General features: G+C 43.6%; 1 protein-coding gene across 2 annotated transcripts in view; it reads right to left on the bottom strand.

Annotated features, from left to right (window-relative positions):
- FLNB (filamin B) overlaps positions 1-20,049 on the bottom strand; it is a 140,830-nt gene that overhangs the window by 62,508 nt on the left and 58,273 nt on the right. For both annotated transcript variants that reach the window (XM_068557553.1, XM_068557552.1), the window contains exons 4-11: positions 17,576-17,723; positions 8,948-9,066; positions 8,044-8,121; positions 6,972-7,134; positions 6,216-6,413; positions 3,509-3,646; positions 1,379-1,505; positions 280-416 (exon numbers count right to left, since the gene is read on the bottom strand). In XM_068557553.1, coding sequence (XP_068413654.1) covers positions 280-416; positions 1,379-1,505; positions 3,509-3,646; positions 6,216-6,413; positions 6,972-7,134; positions 8,044-8,121; positions 8,948-9,066; positions 17,576-17,723 — 1,108 coding nt within the window. The remainder of the gene's footprint in view (positions 1-279; positions 417-1,378; positions 1,506-3,508; positions 3,647-6,215; positions 6,414-6,971; positions 7,135-8,043; positions 8,122-8,947; positions 9,067-17,575; positions 17,724-20,049) is intronic.

Consider the following 20,049-nt stretch of genomic DNA (forward strand, 5'->3'; position numbering starts at 1 on the left):
ACTATGGTCCTGGCACTGTTTTACACACCACATCCATAAAAGGCCTCTGCCCTCAAGGTGTAGTGGATGAATGAATGCTGGTGCCAGAGGCAGAGGGCAACTGGAAGGTCAGGGGAAGATGGGAACTGCAATTCCACAGCAGTATCCAGAGGTGGCCTCAGATGGTCAGGAGGCCAGGAAGCCCCGGGTAGTGAGGCTGAGAGGAGGCCTCAACACACAGCCTGACACGTAATCCAGGTGCCCTGCAATCTCAGCTCACCAGAAGCTGCTTCCACTCACCCAGAGACCCCACCTCAGAACCAACGGACTCTACCACGAAGTCCGCCGACCGCCCAACAATCCCGCCATGGAGGCCAGGGCCCCATGCACGGACTTTCTGCATGCCTGCTTCAGGGCCAACTTGAACTTCAAAGGGGCTAGAAGAAAAGGAACAGAGGAAGCATTAAAGAGGAGCAAAGAAAGGGCTACATAGAGCTATAAGCTCTTTACACATATTCTTTCCACTGGCCTGATACTTTTCCCTGCAGTCCCAATCTCCAGCCAAGCCCTTCCTCCACGCAGGTTCCCCCACCATTGTTATGTCAACAATATCATGTAATGGGACTGCTTCAAGTCACACTGCCTTGCACTATCCTGGTCATCTACCTTTTGTGTGCAGGGCTGACCAGACTGTGAGCCCGGGAAGGCTAAGAGAATGCATACTTTTCTATCTGCTGCTTATGCTATAACAAGAAAACTAGGTTGACTAGGCTTTATCTCATACATGAATGAATGTGCTTTAACTTTGGCACAGGAGATCTTTAAAAGTTTGCTTAGATTCTCAGAAACTTATAATATGCCCAGATATTTCTCAAGGTAAACTGAATTTATTCGGAGTTTAAAGTTGCCCCCAGGAAAGCTGGAAAGTATGTGAATGCAGGGAAGGCAACTGAAGCCCACAAGGCGAAGCTGTAGACTGTGTCCCTCGGTTCCTGACCACACTCACGCAGAGGATTTTAATGTAAACCATAGCAGATTTTGCCATTTTATCCATGGCATTCCTGAACAGATGCACACAGTGAAAGAAGGAGAATCTCAGTATATATAAGGGATATAGACACACAGCCCATTTGCTCTGTATTACTGTTCCTTCTGGCCTCTGCCTCCCACCAGCCCCAAACCGACAGCATTTGATTTAAAGCAAGGCAGCTGAAACCACAGCGACTTTCTGCTGCTTTTGAGAACAGGCCAAATGTCTGTGTGCTGCTCTGAAAAAAGAAAAAAAAGCTTTCAACAAAGCAGCTCTCTTTCCCTCCTGCAGCCCAGGAAGCCGCCACCATGAGTCTGCCCTGGGCCAAGCATGTCTCTGGAGAAGACGCAACTCCAGCTGGAGACTCACCTCTTTGGAATGTGGTGTCCCCCCCATGTGATGGCGATGCTATATTTCCCCGGGGTGCTGGGGTAATACTCAAATGCATACACTCCATCCAGAAAGCCTTTCTGCTTCACCAGCTCCTCCAGACCCTCTGTGGGAAGGAAGCACACCATCTTTCTAATGCAATCCTAGGCTCAGAATAAGAATCCGCAAGATAAGAACAGAAAGACAGCGATATCCAGGGGGCTTCCCTGGTGGCACAGTGGTTAAGAATCCACCTGCCGGTGCAGGGGACACAGGTTCGAGCCCGGGTCTGGGAAGATCCCACATGCCGTGGAGCAACTAAGCTTGTGCGCCACAACTACTGAGCCTGTGCTCTAGAGCCTGCGAGCCACAACTACTGAACCCACACACCACAACTACTGAAGCCAACGTGCCACAACTAAGCCCACATGCTGCAACTACTGAAGCCCACACACCTAGTGTCTGTGCTCTGCAACAAGAGAAGCCACTGCAATGAGAAGCCCACGCCGCACAACGAAGAGTAGACCCCACTCGCCGCAACTAGAGAAAGCCCGCACGCAGCTTCACACAGCCAAAAAAGAAAGAAGCCACCCATTTTAGCCGCCCACAAAAATTGGAGAGGGAGTGAACCCTTACGAGTATTTGGCATGAGGCTGAGGTTAGTATCCCGGTATATCCTTTTCAACTAAAGCCAGATAATGAAAGCGAGAAAGCTCTTGTATGCTGTCTCCAAGAGGACAGGTTTTAGAGGCTACCCCACAAACTCCAGACTGAGCCATCAGGCAGGAACTTGTTTTATGTTGAGCCCTGAGGTTTGGCTGGGAAAGCCATTTAGTAAAGCAAGAATCCAAGGTCAGAAAAAACATGCCTCCTCAGTCCCTGTAGCAACAAGCCAAGAGGGAGGGCAGCCCCAGAGCAGCCTGACACCAGGTCTGGGCAGTCTAGAACCTCGGCTGCCCTCAGGGCACAGCCTGCCCCAAAGCTCGGTGCTCTGAGATCAAACATTAACTTTCTGGAGCTCAGAACACTCCTGCCTCAGCCTGTTAGGAACACAAAGGGTGAGAGCAGTCCTGGAGCAGGAAGCTCAAGATTCCACAAAGCTTGGGAGTGAAACTGCTAAGGCTGCTGCACCTGCAACTAGAAATGCCGAGCTGCTTCTCTGATCTGGGGGAAAACTGGAGGATGGAGTAGATACCCGTCTTCCTGCTTTCTGTCTCCTTTCCCAAGAGACAGCAAGAATAAGTTGTAGGGGCTTCCCTGGTGGCGCAGTGGTTGAGAATCTGCCTGCTAATGCAGGGGACACGGGTTCGAGCCCTGGTCTGGGAAGATCCCACATGCCGTGGAGCAACTGGGCCCGTGAGCCACAACTACTGAGCCTGCGCGTCTGGAGCCTGTGCGCCGCAACAGGAGGGGCCACGATGGTGAAAGGCCCGCGCACCGCGATGAAGAGCAGCCCCCCACACCGCGATGAAGAGTGGCCCCTGCTCGCCGCAACTAGAGAAAGCCCTCGCACGAAAACTAAGACCCAACACAGCCAAAAATAAATAAATAAATAAATAAATAAAGTAGCTATTAAAAAAAAAAAAAAAAGAGTAAGTTGGAGGGTGCAAGGCACTCTTCCACAAATGGCATTTATCTACAAAGAAAACTTAATCTTAGGGAATTATTCTCCTTCTATAAGCAATGATCTTAGTAATTAGGTACCTGCCATCATTTCATCATCTATAAAGTGTAACCTGTAGAGGGAAAATTACTGACTTTGGAAACCGGGCTTGAATTCCAGCTCAGATGCTTACAAGCTATGTGACCTTGGTCAAGACCCTTCCTCTCTGAGCCTAGGTTTCCTCAAATTAAAAAAACGGGCCACTTCATGTTGCTGTTCCAACTCCATTATTTATTTCTATTCCCAGAAGCCTTAAAATAACATGAGGCTGTCAAGCCACCACTGTTCCCACATCCAGGGCAGACATCATTAAATGATCACTGTTTCCTTCTGCATGGAGCCCTGAGAGTCTCAAATCTTTGACATAGCTCTCTGGGATAAATTGATCAGAACTGGCTGTGCAATGATCCACGGCCGCAAAGCTGGCCAAAATCATACCTGAGATGGGGAAACAAAGGAGCACTTACTAGGACCCTTTACGGTTATGCCGAGCTCTCCACTTCCAGCAGCTTTGGTGTCAACCTTGAAGTCTGCAGTTTCTCGGATGCGGATGCCTTTTGGCTGTAGGCCTCGGCCGTTGGCCCGGCAGGCATTTGGATTACAGGCTGCAAGCACAGTTTCAACATCAATTCAACCTTTCATTCTTTAGTCCGAGTTGAGCAAGCCAAGGTAACTTTGAGCCACCCGCCAAGAAAATGTTTGCTTTACACAAAGAGTATGCAGCAGCTGTCTGAGAGCAGGGGTCCCGTTCAGGGAGCACACCAGGCTAGCAAATAAAGACACAACATAACTTTGTCCAGCCACACTGCACAGGGACTGGGGAAAAGTTACTTTGGCAAAGAAAGCAGGAGAGCACAGCGTGGATTCGCTGGGCTCCTGGTAGTGGCTGAATTCTGGCGTTTATCGTCTTGGTGGTGAAAGAGAGTTAAGACCTAGGGCTGGACACTGTTCAAACCTCATTGCCATACTCAAGGGCCCAGTAATTGGGAAGACTGGGTCTACTTGGAAAATGTAGCACTTGAAAACATCTGACCTTGTTCCAAACTTCAGATCAGCCATTTCTAAGTCTAAATGTTGCTGTCTTCCGCAGGAAGAGCCAGAGGATAGCTCAAAAAAAGACCAGATCAACCCCACCTCAGCCAAGGCAGACACGCATTTTAGTGCTGTCTGTTACAAGGTCCTCGGAATGTGGGCAGCTATAAATGCAATAATTAGGAATAAACACCACTCTCAATTTGAATTCTAGCTCTAGTTAAAAAACCCAAAGTTGTAAGTCTAAAAATTAAGTACAAAGGTAGCTTCTAACATTCCTTACATAAGAGTTCCACAAAACTGTTCCACGGGGTTTGTCAGAAGGTCGACAAAAGACATCCTTGTGCCCTAGGACTTTTTTGACAACATGATCAACCTTCTCATTAAGTATAGAAATGGGAGATTAATGGGTAAAATGTCACATTGTTCCTTTCCAAATCTGACACTGCATATTTGACAGCTCTCTATACACTAGGGGGGGTCACAAACTCCAGAAGACAAGACTCTTTACTCTATAGAAGGAAGATAGTTCCTCCTCTGGCCCCTCCTCCCTGCAATGTCCTCAGCTGGACATTCCCAAAGAGACATACACACACCCTTGGAGGAGAGATGCTTTTATGTGGCTCATGGATGAGCATAAGGTTATTGGTTTTCCATTGTAAAAGTGATATAAAGCTTCTTTTTTCTTAAAATCATTTAAGTGGAGGAAGGGATGGTACATCAAAAGAAAAACTATTAATTAAATACTAACTAATACAAGTGACAGATGGATACGCCAGAAATGAAAAAGGTAGTCCATGAGCGAGAGGAAGTCAGAAAACACCCTTAGAACTAGGAAAGCTGTTCAAAATTCTTTCTTGCATTATGTCAAAAGGAATTCTGTTCCTGAATACATTGGGTTTCTTTTTTTTTTTTCTTTGTCAAGGGGAGAAAAGTTGGTCATACCAGAAATAAGTCACAACAGGATGACAGGACTTCCCTTGTTGGGTTTAAATGTGTCTTTAAAAAAAACAACTCATGGAAATTCTGAACATGGGCAACAGTCTCAACATCAAAGGGATAACTGCTCAGTTCATATAAACACTAAATGGAACTAAAGAGCTTGAAGGCAACCACCTGATTTTCCACTATCTTGAGATGCCTTAGTGACGTTTAAATGTAATTAGAGAGTGGGTCTGGGGTCTGGCTGGACAAGTGGTATTAACACCTGCACTATAATTTCCCGAAGTCACAAATAGCACAGGTCCGGTTGACAACTGCAGGCAGCACAAAGAACTGGCATGGAAGCCCCACCAACCAGCCCTTACCAAGCAAGATGCCTCTGGCCCAGTGCTTTCAACTAGGAAGCCAACAGCTTCGGGGTCCAGGCTGGCCCAGAGGCAGGATTCAGAAGAGGAAGCCAGGTCTGCAGGTGCAGATGAAGAGGACAGAACAGGGAGAGGCAAGTATTGGTTAGAAAAGGTAGCAGAGTTGGGGAAAAAAAAAAAAAAGAGAGTAACAAAGTCAGAAGGAAACAGTCTAACATTAGAGAAAAATGCATGCTTCTGGCTGCAGAGGAAGTTTAACAGCATGGTTAAAGGGTTGACAGAGACCATGGTTCTATTCCTACTGAGGCCTACTCCATAGTCACTGATACCTTATGATACCTAAGCCTTGTGTCTCTGCCTGCAAACTGGGGATAACAATAGCCCCTGCAACACACTGGCTGGTGTCATGATTAGATGCAAGTGTGCTCAGTGCCTAACAGCCAGTAAAGGAGGGGAGGCTGCAGGGCACCAGCAATGCCACTGCTGTTCACATCAGCCACAAACGCCACCTCCTCAAACAGCTTCGGTCCTGTATCTCTCAGGGAGGATCACGAATCCTAGTATGAGTGTTTTGGGGCAGATTAAGTAAGTTAATACATAAAGCACTTAGGTCACTGCATGGCTCATAGGAAGATATTAGTATTAATATCTTGAGGACAAAGTAGATACTAGTATTAATGTCTTGAGGATACTTCCTGCCAAAGGGGCCCTGGCAGCAAAGGGACAGGCCTCAGTTCAGTGCTGGGCCCTGACCATTCTCGTGGCCTCACAGCCCAGTCATGCACAGCTAGCCTGAATGCCAGAAGCGGATATGGTCAGCTCCCCTGGCACTCACCTTCCCCGACCTGTACAACGAAGGGACTCTTGGGAATGGTGTCCCCAGCAAAGGAGACCTTGACCACATGGGGCCCAGGCTGCACTGGTTTGTACACACATCGATACACCTGGTTTCCTCTGTCTTCCACGAGCAACTCCACGGCGTTCTTCCCCTGGGGATCTTCCACCTCCACACCAATGTCACCCACGCCAGCACCTAGGAGACAGAGAACATTCCATGAGCCCGAGTCACCCTCTAGAAAGCTCCCTGCTGATGAGGGCAAAAGTAGGTAGAAAATACAAACTGCAGGAGACAGAGAGGTACTCAGAAGGTTCACACCTGGACCTGTTTCCTGGTGGAGGGGAGGAGGGTCATAGCCAACTTTCCTTTTCTCCCATTCTCTATTTTCTACATTGAAAAGAAAGCTGACAATTCATGAATTGTGGTTTATTCATTCCCTTTCTTACCAGCCCCCACCCAGGACCTTGCATAGAATTTGGTCCAGTAGATGATTCGTAAACCTTAGTTCTTTGGAATATTTATTTAGTCAAGTCAGAAATGTATACAGAAATTATTAATAATAATCAAAGTTAAGCTTGAGTATGAGATTTTAGAGAAGAAAAGCTAATTTTGAAAAATCTAAGAATATAACCAACACATTTGAAAAAGCTGTTTTTGTTGTTGGTTGTTCAATTTAAAAGACAAAATGTCAGGCATCCCAAGCCTTCAGGTTCCTGAGGATTATCTTAGGCTTTGCAAGAGGAGAGGTGTTACCTGCTGTGTAGATGTCAAAGTAGGTGGGCTTATTGGCGATGTTCCCAGCAGCTTCCAAGCCTGGACCTTTTGCAGTGACTTTACTGGCGTCTCCCTGGGCCTTGTCGACATTTACTTCGAATGGGCTCTTGGAGATGTGCTGTCCTGCAAAGAGGACTGTGACCTACAAGTGACAGGCAGGTGAGACATCATCACTTCTTCCTGCTCAGCGAGAACACTGTATCAAGCCACATACACCGACAGCCTTCTCTTTCATCCTCCTGATCATACACACAAAGGTGTGGGAACCAGGAGCCCTGGGGAAGTGGCCTCAATGGGACTCCCATGTGGCTCCACCAGTCACACAGCTGGGCCTGGGACATCACGCCTTTAGCAAATTAAAACACATCAGACATGCCTAAATTAGCCTGTATAGTAGGATATACACAAATACTTATACTTCAATCTCTAGACAATGGATTCTTAAGGCAGCTGCAAGTGGGACCACTGTCTCCCTAATATAATGCACAGTTCTAGGATTTCACACCTAAGAGTCAAAGTATTTTTCAAGGGACCAAGATTATTTTCAGATACATGGATTTGAGACACAGTACAGATTTCCATCTAAACTTTGAGTCAAAGTTCTCATCTTTTAAATTTTAAGGCTTATCAGGTTGGGTGGGCCATCGGCCTCCACTATAGTCATCTGGCCTTCTCTGCACCCAGGCTTCGATGTTGACAGAGGCTGCAGAGCACCGTGAAGAAGGATACTTAAGGAAGCATTAAAGACAAAGAACCCACAGCTTAGCAGTTACACTCCAGGCTTGCAGCTACAGTTATTAGTTACCTAGGTGGAGTCAGAAAAATCTTATGACACTGCAAAGAACTTAGTGGAATTCAACCAATCTGCACGCAGTAACTAATGTCTCAAGTCTGATTCAGAGGGATCCCAAATTTTCTACAGTGAACATGGATACTTTTATAAACAGAAAGGAAAATCAGAAGTGAACTTAAGAAAACCACTCTTCTTCCACATATAACGAAGCAGGCCCAGAAGGGCAGTCCAAGCAAAGGCCATGACGTCTTATCTTACTTTGTGCAGTCCGGTGACCTTGGGCAGATACTCCACAGAGTATGTCTTGTTCTTATCGCTGTCAGGGGTCACTTGTGCCTAGGACGGAAGATGAGCAACAGTTAGAGGTGCTGGGTATGAGTGAAAGCATGCTATGCCAGCCAAGGTCCTGCAGCAAGGTGCCAGGCCAGGAACCTGCCTTGGCTATTTTCTGCCCCACCACTCCTGCAGGATGCCCCAGGAGGGAAGCAGCCTGAAGTCACAGAAACAAAATCACACAGCACAAAGGAATAACCCGGTCAGGATTCTCCACTGTCTCCTGGCTGTAACTCTCCAGATGAGAGACACTATGAAGCAATTAATTTAAACCTTTATTGGCCCACTAGTTATTAAGAGCTTATGAAATGCCAGCCCAGTGTCAGGTACCAAAAATAAAACAAATCAGGCACAATTCCTACCCAGTGGGAGAAACAGACAATATGCCGGTAAACTTAGAACTTCAGATGGTGCTAAGCACTAGGAATAAAATATAGTCTTAAGAAGGTAAGTAGACAGAAGAAACAGTTATGTGCAAAAGCCCTGAGGGAGGAACCAGAGGATGGTCAGCACGCGAAAAGAGTAGGGAATCAGTATTGTTACTGTATTGTATTTTATCAGTAACAATAGCTAAATCCTTTATAAAATATAGGATACTTTATTTCATTATATTAAAAATTGTGTCCCTAGGTATGAATTTATATGATTTTTCAAGGCACAACCCTTGGGCAAGTTACTTTAACCTCTGTAAGCCTCAGGATCCTTTTGGTAAAAAACAGCTTTTGTGGTGAGTTTTAATGAGGAAAATGGAGGCACAGTCCCTGGGCCTGTTACAAACTCCAAAAGCTCCACGGGATGCTGACAGGGAAGGCAGCATCCTCCAACATACCTCCTCTTTGTTCCCTTCTGGGTCCTCGACAAACACCATCACGTCTCCTTGCCCGGCGCTGATGGTGTCCACAGTGAACTTGGCCGGCTGCTTCACCATGTTTCCAGTGGGCTCGATTCCTGTCACAGGTTTACACAAGCACATTACAAGCTGGGCCAGGCCCCAACACAGGCTATCACCCATCGTGTCTCTTTCAGGGAACTGAGAGATGGGACACAGCTCTGCCACTGTCACATGGGAGACGGCGACAAACTGTGATGAGGATAATCAAACAGGTCAAAAACCCTAATTCTGTCCTTTTTTAAAAAATTTTTATTTATTTATTTACTTATGGCTGTGTTGGGTCTTCGTTTCTGTGCGAGTGCCTTCTCCAGTTGTGGCAAGTGGGGGCCACTCTTCATCGCGGTGCGCGGGCCTCTCACTATCGTGGCCTCTCTTGTTGCGGAGCACAGGCTCCAGATGCGCAGGCTCAGTAACTGTGGCTCACGGGCCTAGTTGCTCCGCGGCATGTGGGATCTTCCCAGACAAGGGCTCGAACCCGTGTCCCCTGCATTGGCAGGCAGATTCTCAACCACTGCGCCACCAGGGAAGCCCTGTCCTTGTTCTTTAAGCAACATCCAATTCTGAAATATTCAGAGCACTTAGGTCAAAAGGCTATACAACTGTGAAAATGATGTGGTAACTAGTAGCAGTGGGGCTTGCCTCGAGGGGGAAGACGAATGAAGTGCAGAGAATGGCTCATTTTTTATTAAAGAGCATTTTTTGTTTTTTGTCTTGGCCGTACCACGCAGCTTTCAGGATCTTAGTTCCCTGACCAGGGACTGAACCCGGGCCACCACAGTGAAAGCACCAGAGTCCTAACGACTGGACCACCAGGGAATTCTCTAAAGATGACTTTTTTATTACTTGAAATGTTTTTAAATTGCCTTATTATTTTTTAATTAAACTTTTAATTAAGATGATTGAGCAAATTAATTTGAGATAGATTCACATACAGGTGTAAGAGATAATAATGCCCATTACCCAGTTCCCCAAATGGATACATCCTACAAAACTCGAGTACACCATCACGACAACGGAACTAACCTTGACAAAGTCAAGATACAGAACATTTCCATCCCATAGGGAACCCTCGTGTTGCCCTTTCATAGCTACCCCCTCAGAGTACTACTCTGTAACCTCTCAGAGTACTAATCTGTTCTTCATCTCTATAATTTTATCATTTCTAAAATGTCATATAAATGGAATCACACATTATGTAAACTTTGGGGATTAGCTTTTTTCCACTAAGCATAATTCTCTGCAATTTCATCCAGGTTTTTGCCTGTATCAGTAGCTTGTTCTTTTTATCACTGAGTAATATTCTATGATATGAATGCACCACTGTTTAACCATTCACCAAGTGAAGGACACCTGGGTTGTTTCCAGCTGTCTATTACTGATAAAGCTGCTATAAACATTCATGCACAGGGTTGTGTGTGTGGACATAAGTTTTCATCCCTCTGGATAAATGCCAAGGAGTGCAATTGCTGGGTCATATAGTAGTTGCATGTTTAGTTCTTTTTAACACTGTCAAACTGTGCGCCAGAGTGGCTGTAGCATTTTACATTCCCATCAGCAACTTATAAGTGTCTTGTTTTTCATCCTGTTAACTGCAAAAAGTTTCAAATCGTTTTAACAAAAATTTTTTTAAGTAAAATCCAGTCCTCAGGCCCTTTGTCTACACAACATTTTGAGTTCTGCTTGAGATGGTGCCCAGGTAGCCTGCAGGACGGAAGCTAAGGAAGCTTATCTTGCAAGAGAGTGAGGTGATCCAGGAGTGCACCCTTCATTGACAGAAAACCCTCACACACAGTCCAGTGCTCATGTACCATGCCAAGACATCAGCAGATCATACTTTTACAAATGTTTTAAAAGCTTTTTAACTCTGATGGGGTCCAACTGATCTTTTTTTTTTTCCGTTTATGGATCATGCTTTTGGTGTCAAGTCTAGGAATTCTTCGCCCAGTCCTAGATCCCGAAGATTCTCTTCTATATTTTTTTTCTGAAAGTTTAATAGTTATATGTTTTACATTTAAGTCTGTGATCCACTTTGAGTTAATTTTTATACAAAGTGTGAGACTTAGGCCAAGGTTCATTTTCTCTGCCTCTGGATGTCCAACTGCTATCGAATCCTGTGCGGAAAAGGCTCTCTTCCCTCCACTGAGTTCCCCCTGTGCCTTTGTCAAGACTCAATTGTGCTTATTTGTGTAGGTCTCTTTCTGGGTTCTCGATTCTGTTCCATTGATCTATGTGTCTATCCGTCCACCAATATCACATAATCTTGATTTCTGTAGCTTTATATAATAAGTCTTGAGAGCAGGTAGACTGATTCCTCCCACTTTTTTTTTTTTTTTCAAAATTGCTTTCCCTACTATAGTTCTTTTGTCTTTCCATATGTTTTACAATAATAGTCTTTTCTATATTTATAAAAAAAAATCTTGTTGGGATTTTAATATCAATTGTGTTAAACTTATATGACAATTTGGGGAGAAATGACATCTTTACTTTTTCAACCCATGAAAACAGTGTATCTCTCCATTTATTTAGATCTTCTTGGACTTCTTCATCAGTGTTTCTGTAGTTTTCAGCATATAACTCCTATCATGTTTTATTACATTTCCACCTATTTCTCAGTTTTTTTTTGAGCAACTGTAAATGACAAGGTATTTTTAATTTCAGTATCCTCGTGTTCATTCTGGTAGACAGAAATACAATGGATTTTTACATGCCGATCTTAACATCCTGTGACCCTGCTGAACTCATTTGTTCAAAGAGATTTTTTTTGGGGGGGGTAGATTTTTTATGGTTTTCTACATAGACAATCATGTCATCTACAAATAGGGACATTTTATTTATTGCTCTCCAATATGTACGTCTTTTATTTCCTTTTCTTGCCTGACTAGACTGGCTAAAATCTGCATCATTATGTTGAAAAACAGTGGTGAAAATAGACATCCTTGCCTTGTTCCCAATCTTAGGGAACACCTTCAGTCTTTCACGATTATAATGTTCGCTGTAGGTTTTTTGGGGTGGCTACTCAAATTTCAAACTGAGGAAGTTCTTCTCTATTCCTCTTTTTTCTGAGTTCTTATCATGGATGGCCACTGAATTTTGCCAAATGTTTTTTGTGTCAATTGATATGATCACGTGATTTTTCTTCTTTAGCCTGTTAATATATGTTGACTGATTCTCTAATAATGAGCCAGCCTTGCATCCCTGGAATAAACTCTACTTGGTCATGATGTATATAATTCTTTCTAAATATTGCTGAATTTTATTTGCTCAGATTTTATTGAGGACTTTTACGTCTATACCCATGAGTGATACTAGCCTGTAGTTTCTTTTTTGGCACTGCCATTGTCTGATTTTGTTATTAGAGCAAAACTAGCTTGATAAAATGAATTGGGAAGTCATTCCCTTCTCATATTTTCTGGAAGAGATTGTGTAGATTTGGTGTTAATGCTTCTTTACATGTATGGCAGAATTCTCCAGTGAAATCATTTGGGCCGAGATTTCTTTCCCAAGATCTTTCAAATTACAAATTTGGTTTATTTAATGGATACAGGACCATGCAGGTTATCTATCTCATCTTGGCTGAGTTTTGGTAGTTTGTGGTTTTTGAGGAAAGTCTGTTATAGTTATCCATATTTTTGCTTATCACGTTCTCTCTTCCTGTTATTCCAAAATTCCTTCTTTCATTGTTTCTTTCCTGTCCAGAGAATTTCCTTTACCAATTCTTTTAGGGGATGTGCCCATAACAAATGATTTTAGTTTTCCTTTATCTGAGAATGTCTTATTTCCACTTCATTCCTGAAGGATATTATCCCTGGATATAGGATCCTGGGTTGACAATTCTTTTCCTTCAGCACGTGAAAAATGTTGTGTCACTTCCTTCTGGCCTCTGTGATTTTTGATGAGAAATCTGTCATTCTATTTTTTCACCATACGTAAGATGTCATTTCTCTCCTGCTGCTTTTAAGCTTGTATTGTCTAGTTTCTTGAAGTCTGTCTAAGATGTGGCTTGGTGTGTGTGTGTGTGTATCCTGCTTGGGTTTAGCTCAGCTTCTTGAATCTGTAGGTTTATGTTTTTGGCAAATATGGGAAGTTTTCAGCCATCAATCTGTTGAAGACATTGGGTCATTTGTTACTATACCTGGATTTACATTAGGTTTCCAATAAATAACCTAGTTTAAGAAAAACTGGTGATAGATTGTTATATAACAAGATAATGTTCATACCCTGTTAGGTAAGAAATGCAAATTGAAGAAAATATAGAGTCTGAACTCATTTCAGCATAGAAAAATGGCTGGAAAGAAACATCTCCAATTTTCTTTTTTTAATTAATTTAATTAATTTATTTATTTTTGGTTGTGGTGTACGGGCTTCTCACTGCACTGGCTTCTCTTGCTGCAGAGCACGGGCTCTAGGTGCACGGGCTTCAGTAGTTGTGGCTTGCAGACTCTAGAGCGCAGGCTCAGTAGTTGTGGCACACGGGCTTAGTTGCTCTGCGGCATGTGGGATCTTCCTGGACCAGGGCTCGAACCCATGTCCCCTGCACTGGCAGGCGGATTCTTAAACACTGCACCGCCAGGAAGTCCCTAAAGATTTATTTATTATTTATTTAATTTATTTTTGGTTGCATCAGGTCTTAGTTGAGGCACGCAGGATCTTTGTTGCGGCGCACAGGCTTCTCTCTAGTTGTCGCGCGTGGGCTTAGTTGCCCTGCGGCGTGTGGGATCCTAGTTCCCTGACCAGGGATCGAACCCGCGTCCCCTGCATTGGAAGGAAGGTTCTTTACCACTGGACCACCAGAGAAGTCCCTCTACATTTTTCGTTTGCTTAAAATTTACATAATGATTGGGTCATTTAACAAAAAGATTTAAATATTTATAAATATCCACTCCATCTAACTCTGACAGCCTGAGGAACGACATACTCTGCACACTGTCCAAAGCCGGGGACTGGGCTTGTCTACCCTGGTTAACCATGGTTGGTTAGAGGCTGAACCACGTTCCACACTCTGTAAACTCCCTTGGAGCTAATGCTTACCGTGCAGAGAAACAACTGTTCCATAGGATTACTCAGAACGAAGCGTGCTGAGGGCTCACTATGCAGTGACTGCTTCATACAGAACACAGGTTTCATTAAAGGTTTCTGCTTAGCTCATGGATGCACGCTTTCAACATACCGAACTCCACAAGGGAGCCCACCACAAAGACCTGTTTGTGGCTGTAGATTTACCTCACCCTGGCCCTCTCTCCTTTCAGTTAATGGGTCTCAGTGAATGGATCTGCAAATGCTAAACGGCTGGTAACTGCAAACTGATCAACATCCAAAATAAAATAAAACAGGGACTTCCCTGGTGGTCCAGCGGTTAAGAAGCTGCCTGCCAATGCAGGGGACACAGGTGCGATCCCCGGTCCGGGAAGATGCCACGTGCCACGGAACAACTAAGCCCATGGCCACAACTACTGAGCTTGCGAGCCACAACTACTGAAGCCTGCGCGCCTAGAGCCCGTGTTCTGCAACAAGAGAAGCCACCACAATGCGAAGCCTGCGCACCGCAACAAAGAGTAGCTCCCACTCGCTGCAACTAGAGAAAGCCCGCACGTAGCAACGAAGACCCAGCACAGCCAAAAATAGATAACTAAATTAATTAATTAAAAAAGAGTACATATTGTATAAAAATAAGTAAATCAATAAATAAAATAAAACAAACCTACCAACCGTTTTAGAAACTAGAAGATGAAATGTTCTCTATGCCTTGGTTCTGCTGGCAGAAATAAAACAATGTGGCCACATAGGAGAGAACAAATTGTCCCTCCCCTTGTCTCATCATGGACAATGTAATATCTAAGGTGCTGCCCATGTGGCCTCACATGTGGCCCTGCTGCCTAAAATGACCATTTTGTCTTCCTACTTAAAAAGAAAAAAAAATTAAACACAGAATTACCATATGATCCAGCAACCCACTTCTAGGTATATACCCCCAAAACCGCAAGTAGAGACTCAGATACTTATATACCCATGTTCACAGCAGTATTATTCACAATAGCTAAAAGGTAGAACAACCCAAATGTCCACTGACAGAAAAATGGATAAACAAAATGTGGAATATGTATACAATGGAGTATTACTTAGCTTTAAAAAGGAATGAAATTTTGATACATGCAACAACGTGGATGAGCCTTGAAAACACCACGCTGCATGAAGTAAGCCTAACACAAAAAGACAAATACTGTATGAGTCCACTTATGACGTACCTAGAGTTGGCAAATTCATAGAAACAGAAAGCAGAACGGTGCTTGCCAGGGCCTGGGGGGAGGTGGGGATGGAGAGTTACTGTTTAATGGATACAGAGTTTCAGTTTGGGAAGATGCAAAAATTCTGGAGATGAATAGTGGTGATGGTTTCACAACACAGTGAATGTATGAATGTACTTAATGACACTGAATGGTACATCTAAAAATAGTTAAATTAGTGAATGTTGTGTTATACGTATTTTACCACAACAAAAAAATGCAAAGAATACACACATATGCATACATATGTGTGTGTATATGTTTCCTACCTAAGTGCATAAAACTTACAAAGAGGCAGATGAAGGAAATGGCAATGACTAGCCACATTCCTTGACTGCAGCAAGACGTCATTTTCTAGAAAACAGCACCGTGAAAGGAAACGGTTTCACATTAACAATGGGGAAACATGACAGCCAGCGATAAGGTTATTGCAAACAAGCACTTTATGCCTTGATTAGATTCAATCCATTTGACCAATTTTGTTGACAGGAGATTTGGCTGTTTGCAGCTTTTTTGCCTTTAAGGAAGAATAACCTTTCAAATCAGATTCCTTATTCCAGTCACCATCTTTGGTTATAGCTTAGAGAAGCACTTTTAAAGCAAGTGTGGACATGCCAACCTTCAACTGACTGCATTGGGGGGAGGGCTTCAAACAAAGTCCCCAGTCTCCATATAACACAAATGATTGCACAGACCCCACCTCATTGCCAAAAGGACTTCAAATGGCAAGTGGGTCTCTTCCAGAACTAGCTGTCCTCTGGTCTAAATCATGCTAAAAAGACAGATGAGAAGGACTTGGATACTGAGGCTGAGAACAGCACACGGTCAGCACCACTGCCCTGGTCGTGTGTCATCTCAAGACTAAGCTGATGCTGGGACTTCCTTGGCGGTGCAGTGGTTAAGACTCCGCGCTTCCACTGCAGGGGGCATGGGTTCTACCCCTGGTTGGGGAACTAAGATCCCGCATGCCTCATGGCACGCCAAAAAAAAAAAAAAAAAAAAAGACTAAGCTGATGCCAAGTAGGGCAATGTTATCTTCAAAGGGAATGAGTAGATAGACAAGAGCTCTGGATGTTTACAAAGTCAATGTCATTTTAAAAAAAACAAGAAAGCGGAAATTATCCTAGATTAAGAGTCTAAGGTAAAATAACAAGCAAATACAGAAAGTGAATCTTAATCAGATCTCGGTTTGTAAAACGAGAAAAACTGTAAAAGACAATCGTAGGACAAGAGAGAAATTTGAATATAAACTGGATATTAGTTGTTACAAAATTACTGTTCATTTTCTTATGTGTGATAGTGAATACTGTGGTTACAAAAGAGGATGTCCTATTCTTACAAGAGACTTGGCTGATGCACTGAGGAGTGAATTGTTACCATGCCAGCAAATTATTTTCAAGTAATTCAACAATCACACACATGCACACACACATACACACATGGGGTGAGAGACCACATTAGTATGTTAAGAACTGTAGATTCTAGGAGAGGACATACAAAATACTTCGTGTGTGTAAATGCTATCCTAACTGTAATTATGAAAAATGAAGAAACAGAATACACTCTTCTCCCTTGCCACAGAAAAGGGAACAAATTGTATCTTGCTGTACTAATCTTTACCAGAATCCACACTGGGCTGAAATGCAACTGTTCTCTTTAAAAAAGCTGATGTGCTTTAAGTCAGGTGCCAACCAGAAAACCAAATTCCTCAAAATGCCTTTGACCCACTCTAACGTTCTGAGCAGAACACTCCTGGCAGCTGGCTGGGAGATCATAAACAGGATGTCTTAGCAAGGAAGTATCTGCCAGGGGTTAACAACAGCTCCCACTGCATCTGGAAACCTGCAGCAGCTTTAGCATAACCGAAGGAGAAATGAATCAGCAGCCAGAAGACCCAGGCTCCTGCCCCACCCCACTGTGGTAATCTGGGGGACCTCCCCCACCCCCTCCTCCCTCCACCCCGACCTCCCCTTTCCTCTGTGGATTGGGCCTCTGATTCCTCATCTGAAAAATGGGAACAATAGTCCTTTCTTCATCCCAGGGTTACTGCACCCAAGTCACAAAGCAACAAACTCATCAGTCTCTATCACATTAAAGCAGCAGTGTTTCTGAAATCCTAAATTCACAAGGCAGAAAAAGATGGTCATAAACAAATGGACCTTTAGGTAGAAAACATCTGACAAAGGAGGCCTGGGGTGTCTTTAAGTATGAAGCCTATACATTCTTGATTCTCAATAATCAAGACTAGAGGACAAGCCTCAAATCCAACATGACCAGTGCTTACCTCTGCCATAGGCCCTGGCTTTCTTGGGGTTGAGTTTCGGTTTAAGAGGAGCCCCTGGCTTGAGCTTGGCTTTGGGGAACTGGGACAGGTAAGTCATCACCGAGTGCTCATCCACATCCGGGTGAATAATTTCTTCAGGAGTGATGACCTAGAATAACGACATGGTAGATGAACACCCAGAACATATCACTTTGCAACTACAGAAGTTTTTGCAAAAATCTCTTAAAGCAAACAGTACTCTCAATAAAGTGAAACTACATCAAACTGGCATGCCAAAATCAGTTGTTTTTTTTAACCTTTTAGAAGTGTCACCATCCCCTTTGGAAGCTGAGGACCCTCTCCAGACAATTCTATACATAATTTCCAGAGGTTCATACCTCCCAACCCTGAAAAAAAAAAAAAGGCCACGCACTCCTCTTTCCAGAAAAGATAAGCTATATCAAGTAAGGAAGAAGAAATAAGAACACGTGGAATTAAAGCATATTCCCAAAAAGTGCATAGATAAACTGGCCTTTTTCTTTGCTCTTTTATCCATTGTCTGCATTTCTATTGACTCAGCTACTAATAAAAAAATAAAAATAAAACCAAAAAGAGATAACACAATGACATATTAGATATGTGCTCTTGTAATACACTGAATGTTTTTGTCCTCCCCAAATTCATATGTTAAAACCCTAATCCCTGGTGTGATGGTATTAAGAAGTAGGGCCTTTGGGGGTAAGTAGGTCTAGATGAGATGAGATCATGAGGGTGGAGCTCCCATGATGGGATTAGTGCCCTTATAAGAAGAGGAAGAAAGACCAGAGCTCACTCTCTCTCCACCTCAGTGTAAGGACACAGCCAGAAGGCAGTTTGCAGCTGTCTGCAAGCCAGAAAGAGAGTCCTCACCAAGAAGTGAATTTCCTGGCACCTTGATCTTGGAATTCCCAAGCTCTAGAACTGAGAAATAAATGTCTGTTGTTTAAGCCACCCAGTCAATGGTATTGTTACAGCAGCCTGAGTTAAGACAGGTCTCAATACATTAAAAGCCATTTAAAAAATAGGAAAGGGGAAATTTTCTCCTGACATTCAGCTTAGGAGCAAGATTTGACCTGTGCTGGACAGGTGGCCTCCCTGAAGGTGTCACAGTCCCAGTTCCACCAGCTGACCCAGCCCTTAACAGCACAAAAACTTCTCCTGCCACCAAGAGGTAAGCCACACCTCCTCAGATGAACAGAAGGCTCTGTCTCATGAACAGGTCAACCAAATGCAGATAAACAACATACGTACCCAGCTTCCGCCACTCCATGGTAAAAAAGAAAAGAGGAAACGTTCTGATAATTAGCCTGCAGCAACGAAACAGCTATTTGCGTTTGTACAGTCGCCTCCAATACGTTTTGCAAAATGTAGGATGTACGTTGATTTGGCATTTCTCCTAGGCAGCTCCTTCAACAACTTTACACACTGCCAACATCACATGAACGCCAAAAGAAGATGGGTTTTGGTTTAAGGGGAGATGAAAAACATGTCATACCACTTCCTGAGGGCAGAAGAGCCAAGGAAAGGGCCTTGGAGAAGAGACATGATGCCAAAACCAAACCAAAGAAATACAGGCAAGATTGTCTACCTCCCAGGGGATCCTGTTACAAATACACTGAACTCAGCTCTGAATACCAACTCAAGACCTTAATGGAGCCTGTAATGAGGTCATCCATCCCCTGGCACTGGCTACCCACAACTTTTCTTGACCGAGTATTTGAACATGGGAGTCATGGTGTCAGGGGTTGCTATTTAAACTCCTTGGAAGGGCTTAGAAGATTGGACCTCAACTAAGCAACATGGCTACTTAGATGGTATCCAAGACATATTCAATTTCCAAGTTCTGTTGTTATATTCCTTTGTTAGGATTATGAGCAATATGAATTCTTAAACACTTTCCATTAATGGCGAGTTATCCTGGTTTAAATTTCTTAAAAAGTTCTAAGTGACTTTCTTGAAGATATTGGATTTAAAAAAAAATGTTTAATAGGTTAAAAATGGTCAAATATTGGCAATTTCTTATGGTTAAGGTCCACATTTGCAGTCTGGCATCCAGACATGGCCTTTGTGATCTTTGGAACAGAAATACTAGAAAATTCAGGACTACCCTGGTGGCACAGTGGTTAAGACTCTGCGCTCCCAATGCAGGGGGTCAGGTTCAATCCCTGGTCAGGGAACTAGATCCCACATGCATGCCGCAACTAAGAGTTCACATGCCACAACTGAGGAGCCAGTGAGCCACAACTAAGGAGCCCGCCTGCTGCAACTAAGACCAGGCACAACCAAATAAATAAATAAATGAATAAAATAAATATTAAAAAAAAAATACTAGAAAATCTGTCACATGTGACAGCGAAGATCTTTAGGGGATCTACAAGCACCTAAGTCAATGAGAACCTATTAATATGGGTAAACTGAGGAAGATGGGAGACGGCCACAGACAATGCTCATTGAAA

The sequence above is a fragment of the Eschrichtius robustus genome, chromosome 12, assembly GCF_028021215.1.
Source record: "Eschrichtius robustus isolate mEscRob2 chromosome 12, mEscRob2.pri, whole genome shotgun sequence".
Classification (NCBI taxonomy): Eukaryota; Metazoa; Chordata; class Mammalia; order Artiodactyla; family Eschrichtiidae; genus Eschrichtius; species Eschrichtius robustus.